This window comes from Protopterus annectens, chromosome 1.part0, assembly GCF_019279795.1.
Source record: "Protopterus annectens isolate FY-2018-M chromosome 1.part0, PAN1.0, whole genome shotgun sequence".
In the NCBI taxonomy this organism is placed as follows: domain Eukaryota; kingdom Metazoa; phylum Chordata; order Ceratodontiformes; family Protopteridae; genus Protopterus; species Protopterus annectens.
The window spans coordinates 1,333,973,186-1,333,995,991 of NC_056725.1; the positions used below are offsets into that span (position 1 = coordinate 1,333,973,186).

At 43.1% G+C, this 22,806-nt stretch overlaps 1 protein-coding gene across 4 annotated transcripts in view; it reads left to right on the forward strand.

Moving 5' to 3' along the window:
* XRCC6 (X-ray repair cross complementing 6) overlaps window positions 1-22,806 on the forward strand; it is a 367,025-nt gene that overhangs the window by 245,675 nt on the left and 98,544 nt on the right. For all 4 annotated transcript variants that reach the window (XM_044066525.1, XM_044066544.1, XM_044066515.1 and 1 more), the window contains 2 exons: window positions 21,081-21,249; window positions 22,006-22,167. In XM_044066525.1, the coding sequence (XP_043922460.1) occupies window positions 21,081-21,249; window positions 22,006-22,167 (331 nt within the window). The remainder of the gene's footprint in view (window positions 1-21,080; window positions 21,250-22,005; window positions 22,168-22,806) is intronic.

The window sequence follows — 22,806 nt, forward strand, 5'->3', positions numbered from 1 at the left end:
TTACGGTTTCGCATTTTGTCTTATTTAGCTCCTTTTCTATTTTTCACAAATCTGTTTCCTCAGTTATTTTAACTGTGTGCTTGTGATGAATGAAGAGAATGAGAGAGAGAGAGAAGGTTGGATGATGTGGGGATAGTGAATCAGGAAGTGAAGCAGATTAGCAAGGAGGAAGTAAGGACAGCTATGAAGAGGATGAAGAATGGAAAAGCTGTTGGCCCAGATGACATACCAGTGGAAGCATGGAGGTGCTTAGGAGAAATGGCAGTAGAATTTTTAACCTGATTGTTTAATGAAATTTTGGAAAATCAGAGGATGCCTGAGGAGTGGAGTGTTTTGGTACCTATCTTTAAGAATAAGGGTGATGTGCAGAGCTGCAGTAACTACAGAGGGATAAAATTGATCAGTCACAGCTTGAAGTTATGGGAAAGAGTAGTGGAAGCTAGGTTAAGAAGGGAGGTAATGATTAGTGATCAGTAGTATGGTTTCATGCCAGGAAAGAGCACTACAGATGCAATATTTGCTCTGAGAGTGTTGTTGGAGAAATACAGAGAAGGTCAGAAGCAGTTGTATTGTGTCTTTCTGGACTTAGAGAAAGCATATGACAGGGTGCCTAGAGAGGAGTTGTGGTATTGTATGAGGAAGTCGGGAGTGGCGGAGAAGTATGTAGGAGTGGTACAGGATATGTACAAGGTTAGTGTGACAATGGTGAGGTCTACGGTGGGAGTGGCAGATACATTTAAGGTGGAGGTGGGATTACATCAAAGATCAGTTCTGAGCCATTTCTTATTTGCAGTGGTGATGGACAGGATGAAAGATGAGATTAGACAGGAGGCCCCGTGGACTATGATGTTTGCAGATGACGTGATATGTAGTGAGAGTAGGGACCAGGTTGAGGAGAACTTAGAGAGGTGGAGATGTGCTTTAGAGAGGAGAGGAATGAAGGTCAGCAGGGCTAAAAAAGAATATATGTGTATAAATTAGAGGGAGGGTAGAGGAATGGTGAGGATGCAGGGAGTAGAGTTGGTAAAGGTGGATGAGTTTAAGTACTTGGGATCAGCAGTTCAGAGTAATGTTGAGTGTGGAAGAGCGGTGAAGAAGAGAGAACAGGCAGGGTGGGAATGGGTGGAGGAGTGTCAGGAGTGATTTGTGACAGACTGGTACCAATATGAGTGAAAGGGAAGGTCTACAAGAGGGTAGTGAGTCCAGCTATGTTATATGGGTTGGAGACTGTAGTACTGATGAAAAGGCAGGAGTCAGAGCTGGATGTGGCAGAGTTAAAGATGTTCAGATTTGCACTGGGTGTGACTAGGATGGATATTAGAGGGTCAGCTCAGGTTGGACAGTTTGGAGACAAAGCAAGAGAGGCGATATTGCGTTGGTTTGGACGTGTGCTGAGGAGGGATGCTGGGTATATTGCGAAAAGGATGCTAAGGATGGAGCTGCCAGGTAAGAGGAAAAGAGGAAGGCCTAAGATAAGGTTTATGGATGTGGTGAGAGAGGACATGCAGGCGGTTGGTGTGAAAGAGCATGATGCAGAGGGCAGGAAGAAATGGAAACTGATGATCCACTGTGGCGACCCCTAACGGGAACAGCCGAAAGAAGAAGCTGGTAATTCACTTGCTCTGAACACATTCCATGTTCTTGATGAGATCAGGTCCATTTCTGTTGATAGTCTAAGCCTTCTCCTAGCTGGATCATTTATTATCCCACAGGCTGTTATGTCGTATCATTCATGAATCTTACAACTCATCAAATTCTTGATCTTTAGTTCTTCAGCATCTTACATGCAGTCTCTTAAGAGCTTATACCCTTCTAAGTATCAAATGGGAAATAAAAGGCATTCTTTATAGGCTTATCTTACTGTTACTATGCTGTCTTTCTGCTTTTCATTGAAATTGAGCTGAAGATTTTCAGGGCTGCTTCTCTCAGCAGCAAACTAAAGTGTGGAACACTGCCTTTTTGCGCTCCTTATCTGTTTTCACTCAGTGATGAATAATTCAAATTTCATGATCCAGATTTTTTTCCTGCTAAGTTGTCTTGCAGCAGGAGAATTCCTGGTGAGCTTCATATGGAACAATATTTTCTACTGCGAGTTATATCTGTTTCAAACTCCCTAATGCTTGAAGGCAGATATATTTCTTCACTTCTGTCGCAACATTTCATCAGTTCTGATACCATGCAAGTTGCATGTGTTTGATAGCTTGGTCAGTAAACAACAGAGATTGAGTTTGAGGTTTTTTCTTCCATAAAAGGTTTCATCAGAGTGGCTTTACCAGAAAGGCTTATCCAAACTCTGCTACACTTTGCTGTGAAGGAAAGATTAGTTTGCTTTTATTTTTTTGTATTTTGTATAACTTTATTGCCTTTCTATATTTTGAATACTGTGGTTTGTTTTCTTTACCTTGTGTTTTACTTGCATTCTGCTTTAACAACATATTAAAACTTCAAAAGAGACCACAGCTGTCTCTCTTCTGAGTCAGGCAGAATTTTTTTCCTGCCCTCCCACCCAGTTACAGTCGTCTTGTTAAATACCACTGTCTTTCTAGTTGCCTGCCTCTTATGTTAATCTGACCATATATCTCATTTCCTCTCTACTTTCACTGGCTTGTGTGAGTAATCACAAAGTCATCATTTTTGAAATCCCTCCCCTTCAACTATTTAAATTTATTAGGCATCCTACTGTATTCCATAGTTCCAGAATACAAAAGTGACCACCCCTTTCAATCCATCTTGCTGTTTTAAAAATAGTAACTCTCCACTAAACCTTAACTTTTTAAACAGGTAAAACTTAAGGCACCTACTTTCACATCTAACTTCTCTAGTGCACACTGCAGTGTGCATTTTTTCCATCTTGCCTTTAAGCATCCCTTTGACTAGCACTTTCTCTAATACCTGCTGGAAAGCACTAGGAAGCCTTAAACTGATACAATCACTCAACTCTCCTTGTTAATAAGGAGAAACTAATAGTAGGCACTAAACAGCCTATAATTGCAAAGTACCTTGCTAAGGTAAGGGAAGACAGCTCCTGTACTTTACAAAAAAAAAAAAGAAACACCAAACCAGGCATGTCCAAGGGTCAGCTTCCGGTGATTTCTCCTGTCCACCTGGTGAATCTGGGCATACTGGGGCAATGCAGCAATTGCCTCATGTACGCAGACAACCCTCTCCTCCTACCACCCAACACTACAACCTGTGAGAGATGTACTTACATAGCCAAAATGGAAGCAAAGCTCTCTCCACCCAAGATTGTGCTAGACAGTCAAGAGGAGAAGGTTAACACCCACACTACACCTCAAGCAACACATAGCCCTTCTAAACCCACACCACCAACACCCACATATAGCAACACTAAATCCACATATGCAGAGGCCCTTAACTGTAACCTGCCCAAGCAACAAGGACCTCTGAAGCTGAAACGCAAACAAAACACCAATCACAACCAAAGTGTCACATAGTTCACAACACCAGTGTGCCACCCAGCAACAGCCCCTAAGGCAAGACAACATACCTAACATTTTAGTCATAGGTGACTATAGTCCGCAACACTGATGTCTCATTCACCAGGTTGAACAAGGAGAAAATTACAGTCAGCTGCCTATCGGGTGCCAGAATCCGCCACATAACGCATACACTCAAAGCCACTCCACAACAAGTACAAATATGACTCTGTCATTGTCCATGTTGGAGTGAATGACTTGAGACGTACCTCCCTGGACTACATGAAAAGAGGCATGGAAGAGCTCTCGGATCATGTGGCCCAGGCAGGTATGACCCTAGCCCTGAGTAGCATCCTGCCTTCGCCCAGAATGATACCACAATGTTATGTCTTTTGGCTTTTCCCGGTTAGGGGTCGCCACAGCGGAACTCCGGTCCGCTAATGATTGGCAGTAGATTTTTACATGCTGAGTTGTCAGCCCTGACGCACAACCTTCAACGAAGGTATGCCCATTCACGCATGTCTCCACACAGAAGACGCTCTAGCTGAGAATCGAACAGGACAACGTCTTACTGTGAGTCGACAACGCTACATACCACAATATAAGGACAAAATGATTGACTTCAACAATTGACTAAGCTTCTGGTGTCATTCAAAGGGGATCCAGTATCTGTCTGCGTGGGACAACATGATCGACAGACCACGATGCTTTGCCAGAGATGGTTTGCATCTGTTGTTGCCCCTGGGATGCAGGTTACTGGCTAAGGCTCTTGCCACCCCTATAGTGCTTTTTTTAGGCAAAGTTCAAAGGACAAAACCACCACCGTAACAGGTACAAGTATGCAAAATTTGAAGGTAATGCTACTCAATGCTAGAAGTCTAAACCTCAAAATGCACTCTCTCGAGGCACTCCTAAAAATGGAGAACATCGATATCTGTGCAGTACCTGAGACCTGGTTCAAGGCTCTAGAGAGCAACCCTGCAATACCAGGCTACAACTTTTACCACCCTTTTCGGCCACCAAACCAGGACCGAAACACTAAAGGTGGAGGAGTGTCAATATTCACCAAGGATATTCACACCACCAGGCTAGTTGCCCAACATAATGCGTCTGAAATTCTCCAGGTGCAACTAACACTAGGTAAGACTGTAATCCAATTTGTAGCTTGCTACAGATCCCCCACCATACCCCAAGATTCTCACTACACCTTTCTAAACATACTGGAAAATATTAAGATAGAACCAAACACCCTAATACTGGGTGATTTTAACTACCCTGCCATTAACTGGGAAAACTACTCATGTACCAACACCTTTTCCCAACGGTTCTTGGAATTCATAAATTCCAACGCCCTGGATCAACTAATCCATAGTCCCATCAGGGGCTCCAATATCCTAGACCTGGTCATTCCCAACATGGGAAATCAATGCTCCACACCTATGGTCACCCCCTTGTTAGTCAGGTCTGACCATAAGCTTAACATCCACATCCCACCCCCACCCCCCAGTAAGGAAACCTCCATAAAATACGTCTCCAAAGCCAACTTCATGCTACTCAAGTCAGAAGTGACAAACTTCATGACACTCATGCAGACGGGAACTGAATGTTCAACTGCTGAATCTTACACTAAGGCACTGTACGAGCACATCCACTCATGCATGAATCGTGCCATCCCAAATAGAACCAAGATGCTCTCATCCAAAAAAAAAGAAGCCAATCTGGTGGTCCCCTGCCATAAACAAACTTTACAACAAAAGGAAAAAAAACTGTTGCAGAAAAGAGGAAAATCCCAGGATGCAAAAAACTCCCTTGCCAGCCTCAGTAAGAAACTGAGATCCCTCATAAAATCCTCCAAAGCTAGTTACGAAAATAAAATTGCCCAAGATTCCAAAGACATCCACAAGGTATTCTATAACTATGTCAAGAATCTAAATGGCAATGCTCAGATCTGCTGTGAGCTAAAACGGAATGGCATTAATTATACTGATCCGAAGGATATTGCCAATATCCTGGCAGATCGATTGTGCCAACTTCACCCCCTAAGTAGCCCATCTCAATACCGGAAGATTGCCAAAGACCGGTATTAATGGCCACACAGGTAAAAAATGCACTTGCCAAAGCTAAGAATACAGCTTCCTTGGGACCAGATGACATCCCGTGCTGTGTACTACATGAACTGGCACCTCACCTAAGTGTCATGTTTAGTCATAGCCTCACCTCAGGTTTCATGCCCACTGAGTGGTGCAGAGCTACAGTTATCCCACTCCACAAGGGGGGATCCACCTTGGATCCTGGAAACTACCGTCCCATCAGTCTGACGAACCTTATCTGCAAGGCCATGGAGCGTATTATCATGGAACTTATAAACAAAGACATTGGCAACCTTCAAACACTGGACCCCACCCAGTTTGGGTTCGTGAAGGGCCGATCTTGTCTCCTGAACCTGATTGACTTCTTTGAATCGGTCTCCAGAGCCATGGACAAGGGTAAGGTGGTCCACACAGCCTATCTAGACCTTGCCAAGGCCTTTGACACCATCCCCCACTCTGGAATTACAGATAAACTTAATAAGCTGGGCATTAATCCCTACATCACCCAATGGGTTGCTAACTAGCTTACTGATAGAATCCACACTGTAAAAGTAGCCAACTCCAAATCCAGCTCTAGACAAGTGGAGTACCTCAGGGTTCAGTCCTGGGACCGCTCTAGTTTGGCATCTACTTCTCTGAAGTACAGGCCAACACTATGGGACTCTGGCTAACAAAGTTCACAGATGACTGCAAACTGGGAGCCAATATTGAATCCCTAAATGATGTGGAAACTCTACAAAAGGGCCTTACAGAAACAGATGATCTGAAGTAGGAGATTCATTTGTCTGCAACCTGTGGGTTATGGATCCGATATCGGATCCGAACCGGCATGGTTTACCAGCTATGGATCCAAGCTCTCAGCTCCTCCCCTCACCCATAATGCCCTGCTGTACCCTCATGACCCCAGATCTCGTTTGCCGCGCTGGTGACCAGATTGTGTTTTCTAAGCTCTTCAGCTAAGTGCAGTTTTAGTCTTTAAAGTACTAATTTTTGAAGTTTTGTGTGAAAGTGTAGGTTTCCCTATTACTTAATTATTCTTTTAGTGTGTTAAAATTTATTTTTACTTCACCCTCCCCTCGCTGGTAGCGTAGTGTGTGTTTGGGCCTGTTGAGTGGTTTTGTTACTTTGCTTAACTTTAGTTTAAGTAACCTTTTTTGCTTTTGGGATGTCTGAACAACCCAAAGCTGTGTTCTCAGTGCTCGAGTGTGGCCATAAGCTTCCCAGCTGATGGCCACACTCGGTGTGTTAGATGCCTTGGGGTTGAACACCTCACTTCTGGATGTTCCATTTGTGCAGGGTTCAACCCCAGGGCATTGAAGGAGCGGAGGTCCAAGCTTGTCTTGGCGGGTCTTTGCCACCAGACTCGCCCGCCTCCGCCTTCTTCGGGTAACCGCCACGGTTGTCTCCTCTCCGGCTCCCCTCCTCCTCCTGGGACTCAACCTCCCTGTAGTGGTTCGGAGGAGAGGGAAGCTAGAAAGAAGGACGAGGAAAAGCACCAAGTGGCGGGCCGAGACTCTCTGTTTCGCCCCGCCAGCCAAGCTGGCTTCTCCTCCGGCCTCCTTGTCTGCTGGTTCTCCCCTCCTCGGCCCGGTCTCCAGTGTGTTTTTCACCGGGACCTGAGGAGGAGGAGACCCGATCTCCATCGAGGCTATCGAGGAGGCACTCAAGGCCTACCTCGGTAGCCTCGTCGAGATCAACTTATAGCCTATCAGATGCTGATCTGGACCGGATGATGAGAAGGTTCATCCAGGCCCAGATGCAGATGGGAGGCAGCTTGCCTCCCCTCTGGGGAGCTCACCCTTTTCAAGCCAATTGCTCCTTCTGCACCCGCTACCCGGGTTCGGAGCAGTTGGAGCCGAGCTTCGAGCGGGGGTGGGTCGGCGCCGATAGTACTTGGTACTTCGGATCCGACCCTGCCCTCTAGTGCTTCGGATCCGACCTCTCGGAGCCTGGATCCGAGCCGATCCGGGGATCAGTGCTCCTTCGCGGTCTGTGTCGGAGCGCACTGTCCTTCGGATCCGAGCGCCGCGCCGATCCACTCGGATCCGGGGAGCCGATTGTCGGATCCGTTGGTCGAGGTCGGCTCCCCTTCGGCTTTTGATGTTGTGGAGAGGGCCCTGTTGAGGGTCTCCGGACCCCCAGTACTTGCTTCGGCTCCGTCCCGCGCTCCCTCTGCACTGGGTCAGTCTTCCACCATCCGGCCCTTGGGAAAGCCCGCTCCTGTGCCCCAAGCTGTTCCCTGGAACAGGTTACTGTTTGAGGAGTCCTCTGACAGCCCCCGGAGGATGTTCCCGCAAACATACGTGCAAAAGGAGGCACATTGACTCCCGAGTCTCTCACAGAAGACACGGATTTGGAGGAAGGGAAGGCTCCCACGGTCACCCCGAGGATGTCTCATTTGGAGACATCATGGAAATGCCCGCATAGGGGTGGTCGGCCCCAAGTCTTCCTTGGACGAGTCCGTGTTCTTGAGGCATTTGAAGCGGGCCCGTCTACCTCTTGGGTGTCCCTCCTGCCGACCCCTGGTGGACCTCATTACCACCCGGGCGTGGAAGGAATCGACACCGTGGAGCCAATCCCTAAAAGGCCCGACCGTGATTCTCAGTCCCCGCTGACCGTGCCCATTGGAGTAAGGGGCCTCGGTAGATGCCATGTTGACGGGCGGCGCCACCAAGAGGGAACTTGCTCAGGAGAGTCCCTCAGTCCATCCCCGAGCAAGGAGTCTCGGATGATGGACCGCTTGGGGAAGCGGATGTTTAGTTCGGCGACCTTCTCTGTAAGGGTGCTGAACTATCTGGCACACGTGATTAGGATGCAGCGCGATCTTATTAAAGAATACGCTGCATTCCCCCAGAGTCCATGTCGGAGGAGGACAAAGTGCTGCACTCCACCCGCATGGCCACTCTAAGGTCCGTCACCAATACCTCTATGCGGCTACTCTCCCATGCTACGGAAGGTGCCGCTAGAGCCGCAGGGGCAGGCCTAGTTACTAGACGTCAGGCATGGCTCCGCCATTGCGATTTCTCAGAGCCCTTCAAGGCCATTCGCGACGCCCTTCGATGGTTCTGCCCTCTTTGGCAAAACTGTTCGCGACACTTTGACTCAGAGCGAGAAGGACGGGAAGACGCTGTCTGCCGTCGGAATTCGCTTCTCTGCACCCCAGAGGCCCTATTCTAGGAACCAAAAGGGTCAGAAGAAGATGTGGTTCCGGATGTCGCAGCAATCACAGCCTGCTCCGGACAACCAGTCCTTCCGTGGCAGAGGAGGACAGGGAGGACGCCGCCCTAGGGGCAGAGGGGCTCCTAGGAACTTCGGGTCCAGAGAACCTTTCTGAACGGCCCGCAGCAGCCCTGAGGGGTTGCCCGGCTGCTCCACTCTGGAGGCAGTCGGGGACGTTCGAGCACCTAGCGGCATGGGAGTCACTAACATCAGACCGCTGGGTCCTCCAGATCATATCCAGAGGATACCGTATACCCCTTCTTCACTTGCCAAAATTGAAGTCCCTCCCGACGCTCCACCCGGTCAGTGGGAGGCCGCTTTGGCAGAAATTGGCCATCTGCTAAAGAAAAGAGCCATCCAGCCCGTCCCCCAGACCAGATCGGATCAGGGTTCTACTCCAGGTTCTTTTTAGTGCCAAAAAAGACGGGGGATCTCAGACCAATTTTAGACCTTTCACTCTTGAACCTGGCAGTTCCCAAGGAGAAGTTCCGAATGGTCACGCTGCAGTCTATTCTCCCCCTTCTGGGAGAAAATCACTGGATGTGCTCCATAGACCTCAAGGATGCATCACCACATATTAATGGACAGGCGCTCCAGGAGGTTTCTCCGCTTCCGGCTGGGAGCCAGTCACTACCAGTTCCAGGTCCTTCCCTTTGGTCTCACCACAGCCCCCAGGGTGTTCAAAGTATTAGCAGTGGTAGCGGCCCACCTGAGGCTTCAGGGGGTACAGGTCTTTCCCTACCTACCGCCCCAACAAGGCATCTACTAATATTGGCGCGAGACTCCTTTCTCCATCTTGCTCCCCGTCTGGGCATCACTATAAACACAAAAAAATCCAACCTAGCACCCACGCAGTTCATAGATTTTATAGGTGCCAGGTTAGACACAAGGAGATTAAAAGCCTTCCTCACTGCGGACAGAGTTCAAAATTTGCAACTCCAGGTGCGGGCCATTCTCCACTCAAGCTCAGTTCCATGAGTTGGTCCTGAGGGCTCTAGGGTCCATGGCGTCTGCTATAGCGCTTCTTCCTCTCGCCAGGTTCAATATGCGATCCTCCAATGGACACTCCTAGTCCAGTGGTCGATCTTGCTCTTCCTATGCATCATCCCATTACATCAGCAAGGCTTGCAAGTGGTCCCTCCTGTGGTGGCTGCACTCTCCAGATCTCCACGGAGGCCGCCCATTTTGTGCCTCTCCCCCCCTCGCCACGGTGACCACGGACGCCTCCCGCCTCGGGTGGGGGCATTTTGCAGGGCGGACCGTCCAAGGCACGTGGAACGATTCAGAGACCTTACTGCATATCAACGTTCTAGAGATGAGAGCAGTGCTCTTAGTGTTGCTAGCACTTCAGGCCTTTCTTCCCTTGGGAACAATTGCGATTCAATCGGACAACATGTCGGTTGTCTGGTATATCAACAAGCAAGGAGGAACCAGGTCTTACCCTCTTTGTCGAGAAGCCATGAGAGTTTGGGAATGGGCAATCTCCACCAACCGCTTTCTCATAGCAACGCATATTCCGGGTCGGTCCAACATCCTGGCGGACAAACTCAGTCGCACCAATCTCACCCCTTACGAGTGGTCTCTCAATACTCAGGTAGCGGAACGCATATTCGCACGGTGGGGAACTCCTTGTTGCGATCTTTTTGCCTCTCCCTCAAACACCAAGTGCGACAGTTTTTTCGCTCTGATACCTCCTCCCGGAAGTTCCCCAAGAGACGCTCTGGTGCATGCTTGGCCACCCGGTCTTCTTTATGCTTATCCCCCCTTGCCTCTGATGCTCCAAGTTCTTCAGAAAGCCTCTTGGTTGGGGTGCAGAATGATTCTCATTGCTGCTTTGGCCTCGACAGATCTGGTTGCCCTTCCTAAGGTCTCACTCTGTGAATCCTCCTTGGATTCTAGATCCCATTCCGGATCTGATATCTCATCCATCCCACTTATCTCCTCCGAACCTGGACAACCTGAAGCTGACCGCTTGGCTGCTCCAGTTCCACTCTTGATCAGGACTCCCGGTATTTCGTCCCCTGTTAAGGCCATCCTGGTGGCAGCTCATAAGCCATCCACTAGGAAAGTCTACCGCAGCAAGTGGAAACGGTTCTCGTTGTGGGCGGAGCGACAAGGCCTAAACCCCTTCACAGTTCCTCTCCCTTTGGTGCTTGATTTCTTGACCACTCTTTTTAATGATGGTGACAGCAGTTCCACGGTCAAAGTACAACTTGCGGCGATTTCCCATTATCACATTGGTCATGACTCCAATCCTCTGATGTCGGCCAAGTTGTGTAAGATTTTCCTTAAAGGTACTTTTCTTCTCAGGCCCCCTGTAAAACAAGCGGTTCCTCCTTGGGACCTTTCCTTAGTTCTCCAGGCATTGACCGTGCCCCCCTTCGAACCGGCGGCTACGGTAGATCTGAAATTCTTATCTTTCAAGACTGCCTTCTTAGTAGCCATTACTTCGGCCAAGAGAGTTTCAGAGCTTCAAGCATTATCAGCTAAACCTCCTTACTTGGTCTTTCATCCGAACCGTGTTTACCTCAGGACCAACCCGTCCTTTCTTCCTATGGTAGCTTCTGAAGCAAACATTAATCAATCCATTAACCTCCCTGTCTTCTTTCCTAAATATGAAAACAAAGGTGAATACAAGCTTCACTCCTTAGATGTTCACAGGCAACTTAGATTTTATCTAAACAGGACGGCTGGTCATAGGCAATCCGACCAGTTGTTCATTTCCTTTGCTAAATTTAATTTGGGCAAACCAATTTCTAAAGTCTCATTATCTCGCTGGATTTCACAATGTATCTTATTGGCTTATCAAGCTTTGGGAAGGCCCGCACCGGAGGGTGTCCATGCCCATTCAACCCGGTCAGTCTCTACCTCGGCAGCCTTTAAGGCTAGGATTCCTCTAGATGATATTTGTGCAGCAGCCACGTGGGCTTCATCTCATACTTTTATTTCCCACTACAAGTTGGATCTTGCATCTAGGGGTAGAGCATCCTTTGGCTGCGCGGTGCTCCGGAATATCCTTCCATGATGGCCGCCCAAGACTCAGGTATCGGGGGACTCTCTGCCACAGGTTGCTGACAAATGAATGTCCTACTTCAGATTTAGAAGTTATGTACTCACCATAACGTTCCATCCGAGTAGGTGTATTCATTTGTCTGCAACCATCCCGCCCTCCTATCCCCCTGGCCTTTCAGTTTCCGGCATATGGTGTGTTACCCTTCTCAGGGTGTTCTTGCTGTTGGCAAACTCGATCTGAGGTCATGAGGGTAGAGCAGGGCATTATGGGTGAGGGGAGGAGCTGAGAGCTTGGATCCATAGCTGGTAAACCATGCCGGTTCGGATACGATATCGGATCCATAACCCACAGGTTGCAGACAAATGAATACACCTACTCAGATGGAACGTTATGGTGAGTACATAACTTCTAATTTGGTGCCAGAGCCATGGGCTCAAGCTCAATTCCAAGAAATGTATAGTTATCCCCTTTGGGAAAAAACATGTATCCGTGAATTACCATATAGGTGGCAGTACACTAAACACCAGAAGTGTGATGAGACTTAGGGACACAGGTGGACAGTGGTCTCACCTTCAATAACCACATTGCCACAACAGTCAGGAAATCCTTTTATGTGGCACACCTCATCACTAAGGGCTTTTCATCCAGGAAGGAGGAGGTCATTGTCCCACTGTACTCATCCCTCATTAGACTCATTGTAGAATACAATGCCCCGTTTGGTATGTACCTCTCAAGACATCTGCAACAACTGGAAAGGCCGCAGAAATACCTCAGTAAATGAATCACAGGCCTAAAGCAGATGCCCTACGCTGACAGCCTTAAAAAAACTCCAGCTATACTCTTGTCGCATATCATCTACTCAGAGGCTATCTCTGCTTAACATACAAGGCCATGTAAAACCCAGAGCTGTTGGACATGCTACACTTAAAGAAATCCCAATCCCTCAGAGCTACACGCTCCAGGGATCTAAACCTTGTCATCACAATAAACAAAACCTGCTGGAGGGATACGTTCCTGACCCAGAGACTCCCCAGACTCTGGAATAGATTGCCCATACATGTCAAGCAGAGTGCCTCTTTGGCCCTCTTCATAAGGAACCTTGATTATTGGATGGAAGAAAGGAAATTCCAGGGAAGTAAATAGTGTGGGAAGAAATAGCCAGGGAATTGTTATGGCTAGGCTTGTATAGGCCGTAGGGCTGATAGCTTAGTACCAACCTATGACATGTAAATTCTCTGCATAGGTATTAGCATTTAAAGCCAGACATCCCGTATAGTGCAGGCAGTAAATACTAGTTGTCTTTCTGAGTTACAGCATTTTTAGGGGCTCTTTTTACCATGATACAACTAGCTTATTAGAGACTACACAAAAAAGCCTCAAAACGTCTTCACATTTGCACCATTTTTGCTTGTTGCATCTCTTTTGCAGCACTTGCATAAATGTGTTACTTCTGCTTCCATGCTGCTAGCAGTTGTGTTTTTGGGATATACATATTTTTATTGTTAGTTTTCAGTGTACTTAACATATATGTATTAACACTTTTATATGCACTTTGCATCAAGACAGCTATTTTATCCTTAATGTTTATCAAATTTCTTGTACTAGTTATTGTCACTGTTGTACACACATACTGGGACGTATTATTTTATCTACTCTTTTTTTTTTTTTTTTGTTATTGTACTTCATTTTCTTAGCATAGCTGTGTCTGACAAGCACCCTTCCTGGGAAGAATGCAGGCTTAAAGAGCCAAAGAAAATGTGGAAAAGTGCGAGATAAATAGCAATACCTCATACCACCCATGCGTATGCCAAGTCTGATACCGGTGTTTGTTCTTTGCAGGGAAAATGCCACAACTTGAAAATAATTGTGGCTGTAAAAATAAGGACAGAGGAAGTTGGGTAAATCTAAATGCTATCACTTGCTTTTGTAGCAACAGCCTGTCTTCAGGATGCTGCTGTTATTGTATCTTACTATATTCTTGTTTGTTTCAGTTGGTCCCCTAGTTACTTTTATTCTACTTGGGTGCGAGCGTTTTAGCTGTGCTTTTTCCTTTTGCTGCTAAACAGGATGTGTTTTTGTTAAAATTTGTACATATTACATATATGTAATATGTACATGTATTACATAGTGCATATATGTACATATAGAGGATTAAGAGTATGAAATTCCTGGGTGTACACATATCAAAGGCTCTCTCTTGGTCAGGAAACAGCCAACGGGTCAAGAAAGCGCACCAATACCTCCACTTTTTAAGAAGGCTGAAAAAGCTAAGCTTACTCCTCATATTCTCTCCACCTTCTATAGAGGTGCAGTAGAGAGCATCCTCACCTACAACTTCACAGTGTGGTTTGGAAGCTGCACAGTTACAGAAAGAAAGGTGCTACAAAGAGTAGTGTGGGTTGCAGAGAAGGTAACCAGTTCCAGTCTTCATTCAGTACAACATCTTTATTCTGCAAGAAGCATCCGAAAGGCCACCAAAGTAATACAGGACAACAGCCATCCTGCGCATGAACTGTTTAAGCATCTGGCATCGGGCAGGAGATATCACAGCATCCTCTGCAGGATTACAAGATTCAATAACAGTTTCTACCCTACAGTGATTAGACTTCTGAACTTGGGCACTAGTCCTAGGAGTCTGGACACATAAAAGTCACTTTTTATTTATTTGTGGAATATATACTTACATATATTCCCAGTAAGTGCAATATTTTTTATTTTTATTTATTTATTTTACATTTGTTGAGCGGGATAGTCCGACTGGATACATGTCCATTTTCAGTGGAGGCCCGGGGAGAAAAGCTCCAAGGTAGAACATACAGTAAAAATCACAAAATGATTACAAGTTGCACACAGTTTGCAGGCTCCAGTTGAGCAAGCAGGTAATATAATCATACATTTTTAAAACAGTGTTGACAAATTGACTAGGCAATATAACATGATTTCAGACTATAGAGGAGGAGGATCAAGTCAGGTTTTGAACAAGGACATAGCCAGTGAGTTTTAAAGTATAGTTTGAGGCTTTTTTGAACTGAGTAAGAGAGGGTTCAAAAGCAAGATCAGCAGAAACAGAGTTCCAAGTTTTGCCAACTGAGTTAGCAAACAGAGTCCTCAGCAAAGTTGTTAATTTCGGATGTTTGAACCAGTAGTTTATTAAAAGAGCAAAGTGACCTCAGGTTGCTATAAGGGTTGATGACATTCTTAAGTGCAGGCATATTATCAGAGTAGTTCAGAACTTTAGGACAATTACAAGCTGGTTGTACTGAAGTAGGCTAGGCCATTCTAGCCACCCTGATTATATTTCACTTTTTAAAAAAGGTTTTATCGATGTCCCTAGTTTTAAGTTGGACATAAGCAAGATATTGATTAATGTAAAAATGTTTACAAGACTTTTAAATTTGAAATTGTTCTTTGCCATGGATAACAACACTAGAATTGACCCTGAATCAGCTTGTTGTGTTTTAAAAAGAACCAGTACCTTCATACCCCCACAAAATCCGGTTATCCACTTATTTGAAATGTTATGCGAGGTACAAATACGTAGAGTTCTCTCTAAATCAAAGACTGTCAATGACAACTTAACTACAGCTGAGAGATTTTGCTTGAGAGAGTTGACAAAAACTGATCAATACAGAGTTATGAAAACGGACTAAGGTGGAGGGGTTGTGGTAATGTCTAAGATAGATTATTTAAATAAAATGACTAATATGTTAAGTGACAGTAAAACCTATCAAAAAGTGTCTAAATATGAGATGTGTAGGGCCTATACAAAAGTAGATTGGTTATTATATGAATATTTGATGGAAGGTATGATTAATAAGGATGAATATAATTATCTTTTGGTTGAGTTTCCTATTACTCCATCTATTTTTGGTATACTCAAAATTCATAAGAGTTTAAGTAATCCACCTTTCAGACCAATTGTTTCAACTAAAGGATCAAAATTGGAGGCTGTGGCCCATTATATTGATGTAAATTGTAGAGACACCTTAACTGTGTTACCACACATTCTTAAAGATTCGTAACATTGCCTGGAAGTTGTTAAGGAACATGCTGCCCTTATAAACAAGGATGCTATGATGGTCACTATAGATATAGTCAATCTATTTTCAGTTATACCACACAAATTGGGTTTATCTATGTTTGAAGCAAGTTTGTCAAAATTCAGTACGATGCACATTGTCAAACGTAAATTAATTATTGAAATGATGGAATTGGTTTTAACAAATAACTGTATTTGCATGGATGGAGAATATTATAGACAATGTGCAGGTGTGGCTATGGGTGCCAGGTGTGCCCCCATATATGCCAACTTAGTATTGGCACAATGGGAGACAAAGTATCTTTACTTCTAAATATTGGTCTAAAATTATACTTTACTGTACGTTCCTTGATGATATATTAATTTTTTGGAGAGGAAATAAGGATGAAATGTTCATTCATTAACACCACATCCACCTTTTTTACTTTCACACACAAAATTTTTGATAATGATTGTGAATATCTAGATATTTAATTTCATATAAATGAGGATGGACTAGAATCAAACATATTTAGGAAAAAAACTTATTCAAATTCCTTTTTATATTATAGTAGTAGCCATCCAAATTTTCAAAAGAAGAATTTGGTAAAAGGACAGATGGTGAGGTTATCCCGTATTATAAGCGAAGACACAAAGTTTTTTATTGAAATGGACAAACTTATTAAAATGTTCCAAGACAGAGGTTACTCACAAAAATTACTTATTGGATTGACAAAAGAGATTTTACACAAAAGACGCATTATATATAAACCCATTTTAAAATATGGGCATGAAAATACACTAATTAGAAAAATGGAATCAATGAAGAATAAGAAGGATACTTTTATTCTACCTTTTAATGAAGAAACATGTGCAATAATCAATATATTAAATGAGACATGGGCCAGTGTTTTTGTGAATAAGTCAGAAGTTGTGAAAATAATAGGAAATTACCCGAATGTTACATATAGTAGGGGGAAAAATTTAAAAGAATATTTTGAGACAAGTTATAATAATCAGTCCTATAAGAATTCAAAAATGAGTAAATGTGTTTTTTGTAAGACATGTAAATTTATAAATGATGGTCCCTATGTGGCAGTACAAAGTTATGGCAAGTCTGTTAAGTGTCCAGGTTTTTGTAACTGCAACACAAAAATGGTAATATACTTGGCCTCATGTTTATCCTGTCCAGCTTATTATACTGGGAAAACCATTAGGAGGTTAAGGGATCACATCATGGAACATAATAGAGACATAAAGAATAAAAAATTTACCAATTCACTGTATACCCATAGCACCAAATGTAAAGATTTCAAAAGATTTATATTTTTTGTTATTGACAGGATCCCTTACAATTCAAGTAAAGGAGGTGACGATAACATTCTTTTAGAAGTTAAAGAATGTTTATGGCAGTTGAGATTAAATGCCAACAATACACCTGGCATTAATGAACAAATTTCAATTTTAAGTATTTTGAAGTATAAATCTCATTTTATATGAAGGGGAACTATTTATGAAGTATCAATATTGGCATTTGATAGTTTTTATGTTATTAATTTGAACATGTATTTTATTATTAGCAATAGTTTTAATGTTTTTCCATTACAATACCACCCTGATTTTACATGTTCATTATAAGTTATATATGTTTTATGACATAATCTTTTGACAGAATTTTTAGATTTTTGACTATTAATATTTATTTCCTTGATTTATGGAGGCGTTGGTTCAGTGACTTATTGTGATTGGTTAATTGAGACCAGCTACATTATTTAACTGATGTGTTACGTGAAGCCACTGATACTCTGAAGATACCCTTATTGTGCAGGGGTGAAAGCGCTCAGTATCTTTTTATTTTAATTTAATCTATGTATGTTGCCTGCTCCGAGTTGTGTTTTTTGTTTTATTGAAAGTTATCACATAAGTCCGCGTGTTGACAGAGTCGCCTTGTTTGTTTTACTAGTTCATTGTTTTTTTACATTCGTTGTCATATTATCAGAGTAGTTCAGAACTTTAGGGCAATTACAAGCTGGTTGTACTGAAGTAGGCTAGGCCATTCTAGCCACCCTAGAAGATTTAGGTTCTGACAGTGGTGGGCCCTGTAGGCCTTGCCTGTTGCAAATCTGGCAATATGGTTATAACAGCTGGAGAGTTTGCTAAGAGTGTATTTGTTCAAATTAGTGAGCAGAGGGGAGGCATAGAGAAGAGTGGAGAGTAGATGGGAATGTGCAACAGCAGTCCTAGCAAATGGAGTAAGGAGAGGTTTGATCTTATAGAGGGAGCCAAGTTTTTTGTTAATGATTTTGATAGTTTGATTGACCTATCAAATTTGAGGGTGTTGTCTATTGTGATGCCTAAGAGTTTGGTTTACGCATCTGGGGAGATAATGGTACCATTATTAGATTTTATGGCAAAGAGTACTGAGGAAGACTTACAAGTGGGGGAGAAAAGAAGCAACTTTATTTTGTTAGGGTTTAATATCAGCTGACTGTTAGAGAGGCAGTTTTCAACTATATTGTAAGTATTCTGTGTTAATGTCATTAGATCTGTCGGGCAGGTGGCTGAACAAATCAAGGTGGAGTCATCCGCATATTGGATACAGGTAGCATTTGGGATGACAGTGGGAAGGTCATTAATAAAGAGAGAGAAAAGAAGGGGTTCTAGTATGGCGCCCTGGGGGACTCCTAGGGTGATGGGTATATGGGTTAACAGTTGTCTTGCCATAGGACAGCTTGTTGTCTACCGCACAAGTAAGACTGGAACCACTGAAGCATATGGCTATTTAGTGAGAATGCCTTAAGGGTGTGCATGAGTATTTGGTGGTTGACCATATCGAAGGCCGTGGAGAGATCTAAAAAGATGGCTGATGAAAGCTTGCAATTATTTTGATTATTGTTTATGGTGTTAGAGAAGAATAGGAGGGTTGAGGTGGTACTGTGGTGTGGCCTAGGATACTTAAATGCTTCCCTTATCCAAGATAAGCATGGGTGCTAAACCTGAAGTGAATTTACAATAACACATCCGTTCACCCAAATTACATTTGAACAGAGAAAGAGAAGTACATTGCTTAGTGTGGAGTGGAAGACTGTCCCAAAGAGGCAGTATTCCCTGTGATACAAATCCATCACTCCAACAGGTTTAATTTATTTTGCACATGAGACCAATATGCCTTGAGCAGGTGTTTATATCACTGGACCTATGAATGTGTAATATGCCTGACAGAACAGGGTCTACTGAAGTTATATGTACAAGGCAGCAGCCACCTCTCAGTAGCCTCTATGACACAGAGAAGAGGAACAAGGCTTTGAGACGATTGGCTTAGTCTTTATGATTTCGGCCCTTGATTTTTTTTTTAGTGAGTGTTCTGGTTGTTCCAGTTACAAGTGTCTGAACAGGTGCATACTGAAAGGCATTAATACTGTATGATATGGTCAACACTATGGAGTAAACTAAATGCTGAGGAGTCATGTGTGACACAGAATATGACTATACACTTCTCAGCATTTAGTTTACTCCTCAGCTTTTAGTTTACTCCATGGTGTTGACCATGGGCTAGTTGTTTTAGGAGCATTTAGTATTTGTTTAAGCATTAGTAGTTTCTATGCAGGCTTGACTTTCCTGCCCTATACCTTAAACCCCAAGTGCAAGAGATGAAACACTTTTTTCTTTACTTTCTTTTTTTTAAATATGCTCATTAGCTTGCTTAACATTCACACTAAAACAGTAAAGGCAAACTTTCCCTTCTCTAGGTTAACTACAGACTGCTTCACAATAATCCACCGCCCACAGCACTGCAATGTCTTTTAAGGTTATACAACTGCCAAGACAAAAGCTTAATTCTCTTTCACATGCAGCACCACATTTCTCAAGTGTAAGTGTATTTTTTCACTAAAAGCACTGCATCAACACTTTAAATGCGATGTAGGGCAAAACATGTTATGAAATGGTTACTGGCCATCTAGTACCTCTATTCAACAACAGACTACAGAGCAGCACAGCTTATCTGTACAGCACTATCCTCGTGTGCCAGTGTTACCCCAAAATCTAAAAGGCAAGGGGGGAGGCAGAAATGAATGCCATAATACAGTACAGATGCCTGTGCAAATCACATACAAAGATGAAGCTGCTCAGCCTCTTCTCTCTAAGATGCACGTCAGGATGAGAATGTTCTGCCTTCCCTATGTTCTTGCAACAAGTTCTAACCTGACAAAAATGCACTGCATTCAAGATGCTCCATGCAACACAGGTAAAAAAGCACAATGAAATGTAAAAGTAAACGTACAAGGACAAAACATACAACACTGAAACAAACACTTTACTGACAAAACAAATATTTGTTCAGCTGGATCACTATAATGCAAATCCAGTTATTGTCACATTTCAGTGACCCTCACTGCCCCCTTTAGTTTATGGCTGTATATATCCAAGTCAATATTATTTAACTCACTCAAGTGCAATAGTAGACAAATAACTTGGGCATTTCAAAAGTTGTTTTGTTTTACTTTAAATAGGGTAGCTAATTTAACTCAGGGGGTATTCTTTTCATATATGAGTGTTGGTAAATGTCTCTGCTCTTTCTTGCTCGTATGGGAGTAGCATTGTACTTGTTAGTTATGTTTATTCCTTTACTTGCATGTGGTGTTTCAATTTCTTTGTAATCTCAAGAATTGAGCTGATCCACGAAATTTCATTTAGGCTACACGTGCGTAGTTCTAAATGACAGTTTACTTTGACTAGAGCCTTTATGACATATAATGAACTGGCGTACTTGCATCTTGGATAGATTTACAATTGCTAATGCTAGAGATACTTGCTTGTAAAAGTTTGTAACACCTAAAAATTGCCATATATATGGATTTCATCCAGTTCATAAAACAGGTGTAAATATTTTCACTCTAGTCAGGCTCCAGTGACTTGAGGAGAATTCTGTCCTATTTTCTAAGCACATTTACATCAGTATCTGCTGTCTATCTCTCTCTCTCTCTGTCACACACACACACACACACACACACACACACACACACACACACACACACAGTTTTAATGTAAGTAAAACAGTTGCTGCTCCACAGCAGTTATCACCAAGTTTTCGGTCTCTCAGGTGTTGATTATCATGATTTTTTAAATTTTACATGTTTTCTTTCTTCATTTAGCATTTTAACTGGTTCATGCAGTTACTGGAATACTTAAGGTCTGAATAACTAGGACAGCAGTAGCCAAACTTCACTACTTTATTGTAGTTTATCTTGCTACTTGGTCTGTACCCACTGTTTCTGAAGGAGTACATTTCCTGTTTTGTACAGACCTATGGAAGTCGACAGATAGTGATGGAAAATGAGGAGGTCGAAGAGGTGAAGCGATTTGAAGACCCAGGTTTTGTTCTTATTGGCTTCAAACCCCTTTCAATGTTGAAACTGCATCATCATATTAGGCCAGCTCAGTTCCTTTACCCTGAGGAGTCTATAATCTCAGGTAAGAGAAAAGTTTTAGCCGTTGTATGTATTTATCATTTCATTTTCTATTTCTTTGCTTTAGAAAGGACTGTCACACCCTAGCTCCATTATGCATTTGTGTTTTTGTATTTTAACTAGCTATTGTCCACTATGTAGAAGTGCCTGTTGTCAAGGTTGCTCATGTCTTGGTCTAGCTGTATAATTTTCTAAAATTCAGGAACTGTGATTGTTGGGGTGATGGACTTAACCTATGTCTGCAAAATTATGTAAGCTGATTCATAACCCTTTACACGAAAAAATAGGTCGTACTGCCATTTGGGCATTTACCTAAAATAAAAATGAATGCAATAGTTAACAGATAAAAAATTAGAACAGTCTGGAAATAGACAGCATTAAGAAATGTTTTGAAGCTCTAGGCATCAGCTAGTAACCCCTGGTGTTTGCAAGTCCTTGACATCTCCAAGAAGTAATGGTACCAGTTATCCTTGTGTTCTCCAGTAAATGTCTGATAAAGTCATTCTTCTTTGTCACTGTATGTGTCTAAAGTTTTATTTCCTTTAGTACTTAAGGTTATCTTGGTCATGCTTTCTTCTATTAGATGATGAACTGAATTACTTTGCTATTCCTGTTGCATGGCAAATTTGTACTTGAACAGGTATATACCCTGTGTTCATTTTGCGTTCTAAATATTTAGCTAAACAGAAGTCATTTATTTTATTGCAGGACCATTTATGTAGTGTGACACTGTAAACATAATTGTTTTGCCCCTTCACAGGTAGTACCACCCTTTTCAGTGCCTTGCTCACCAAATGCCTTGAGAAAAGAGTGATGGCTGTGTGTAGATACACTGCACGAAGGAATGTTGCACCTCGATTTGTGGCACTGCTACCTCAGGATGAGGAACTGGATGAACAGAAGGTGCAGATAGCGCCTCATGGTAAGTACACTTCCTTATGGAAGGACGAGAAGGCCATTATGCAGATGAGAGAGAAAGCTAAGTTATTACACTTAAGTATGCCCTCTACATACTTCAGCTTTGTTAGGGCATTGATATTGTTGAAGGAATCTGCAGGATAATAAATAAAACTGTGCTGGGAATCAGCAGAAATCATAAGCAGAGAATCAAGTTAATATTTTTAGTGTGGAAGAATGGAGTGTGTATCAAAAGAACCTCAGGAGGATCTGTGAATTTCTAAAGGTAGCATCTTTCAAAAAAAAAAAACAGATTAAAGTAGGCTGTAGACAATGGAGTGTAATTTGAAGATTTGGCAGTTGTCTGAGGATATGCATTTCATTTTTTTCAACAGAGGAGAGGCAGCGAGTGTTTGGTACAAGAGAGAGTGCATAAGACAAGACAGACCAGAGAGAGTGCATAAGACAAGGCAGACCAGTGATGCATCTCAGAATGCACACTATTATTAACACTTGTTAGCATATATTTCATTCAACAATTTAGCAGAACTGGGTTGACCAAGCAATTGTGTGTGAACTTGGAGCAGTTTCAGTTTTGAACTGTTTGGAAGATTTTGAGCACATTTTCAAGCTGTTTCTATGACTTTCTAGTTTGTGGTGTTGG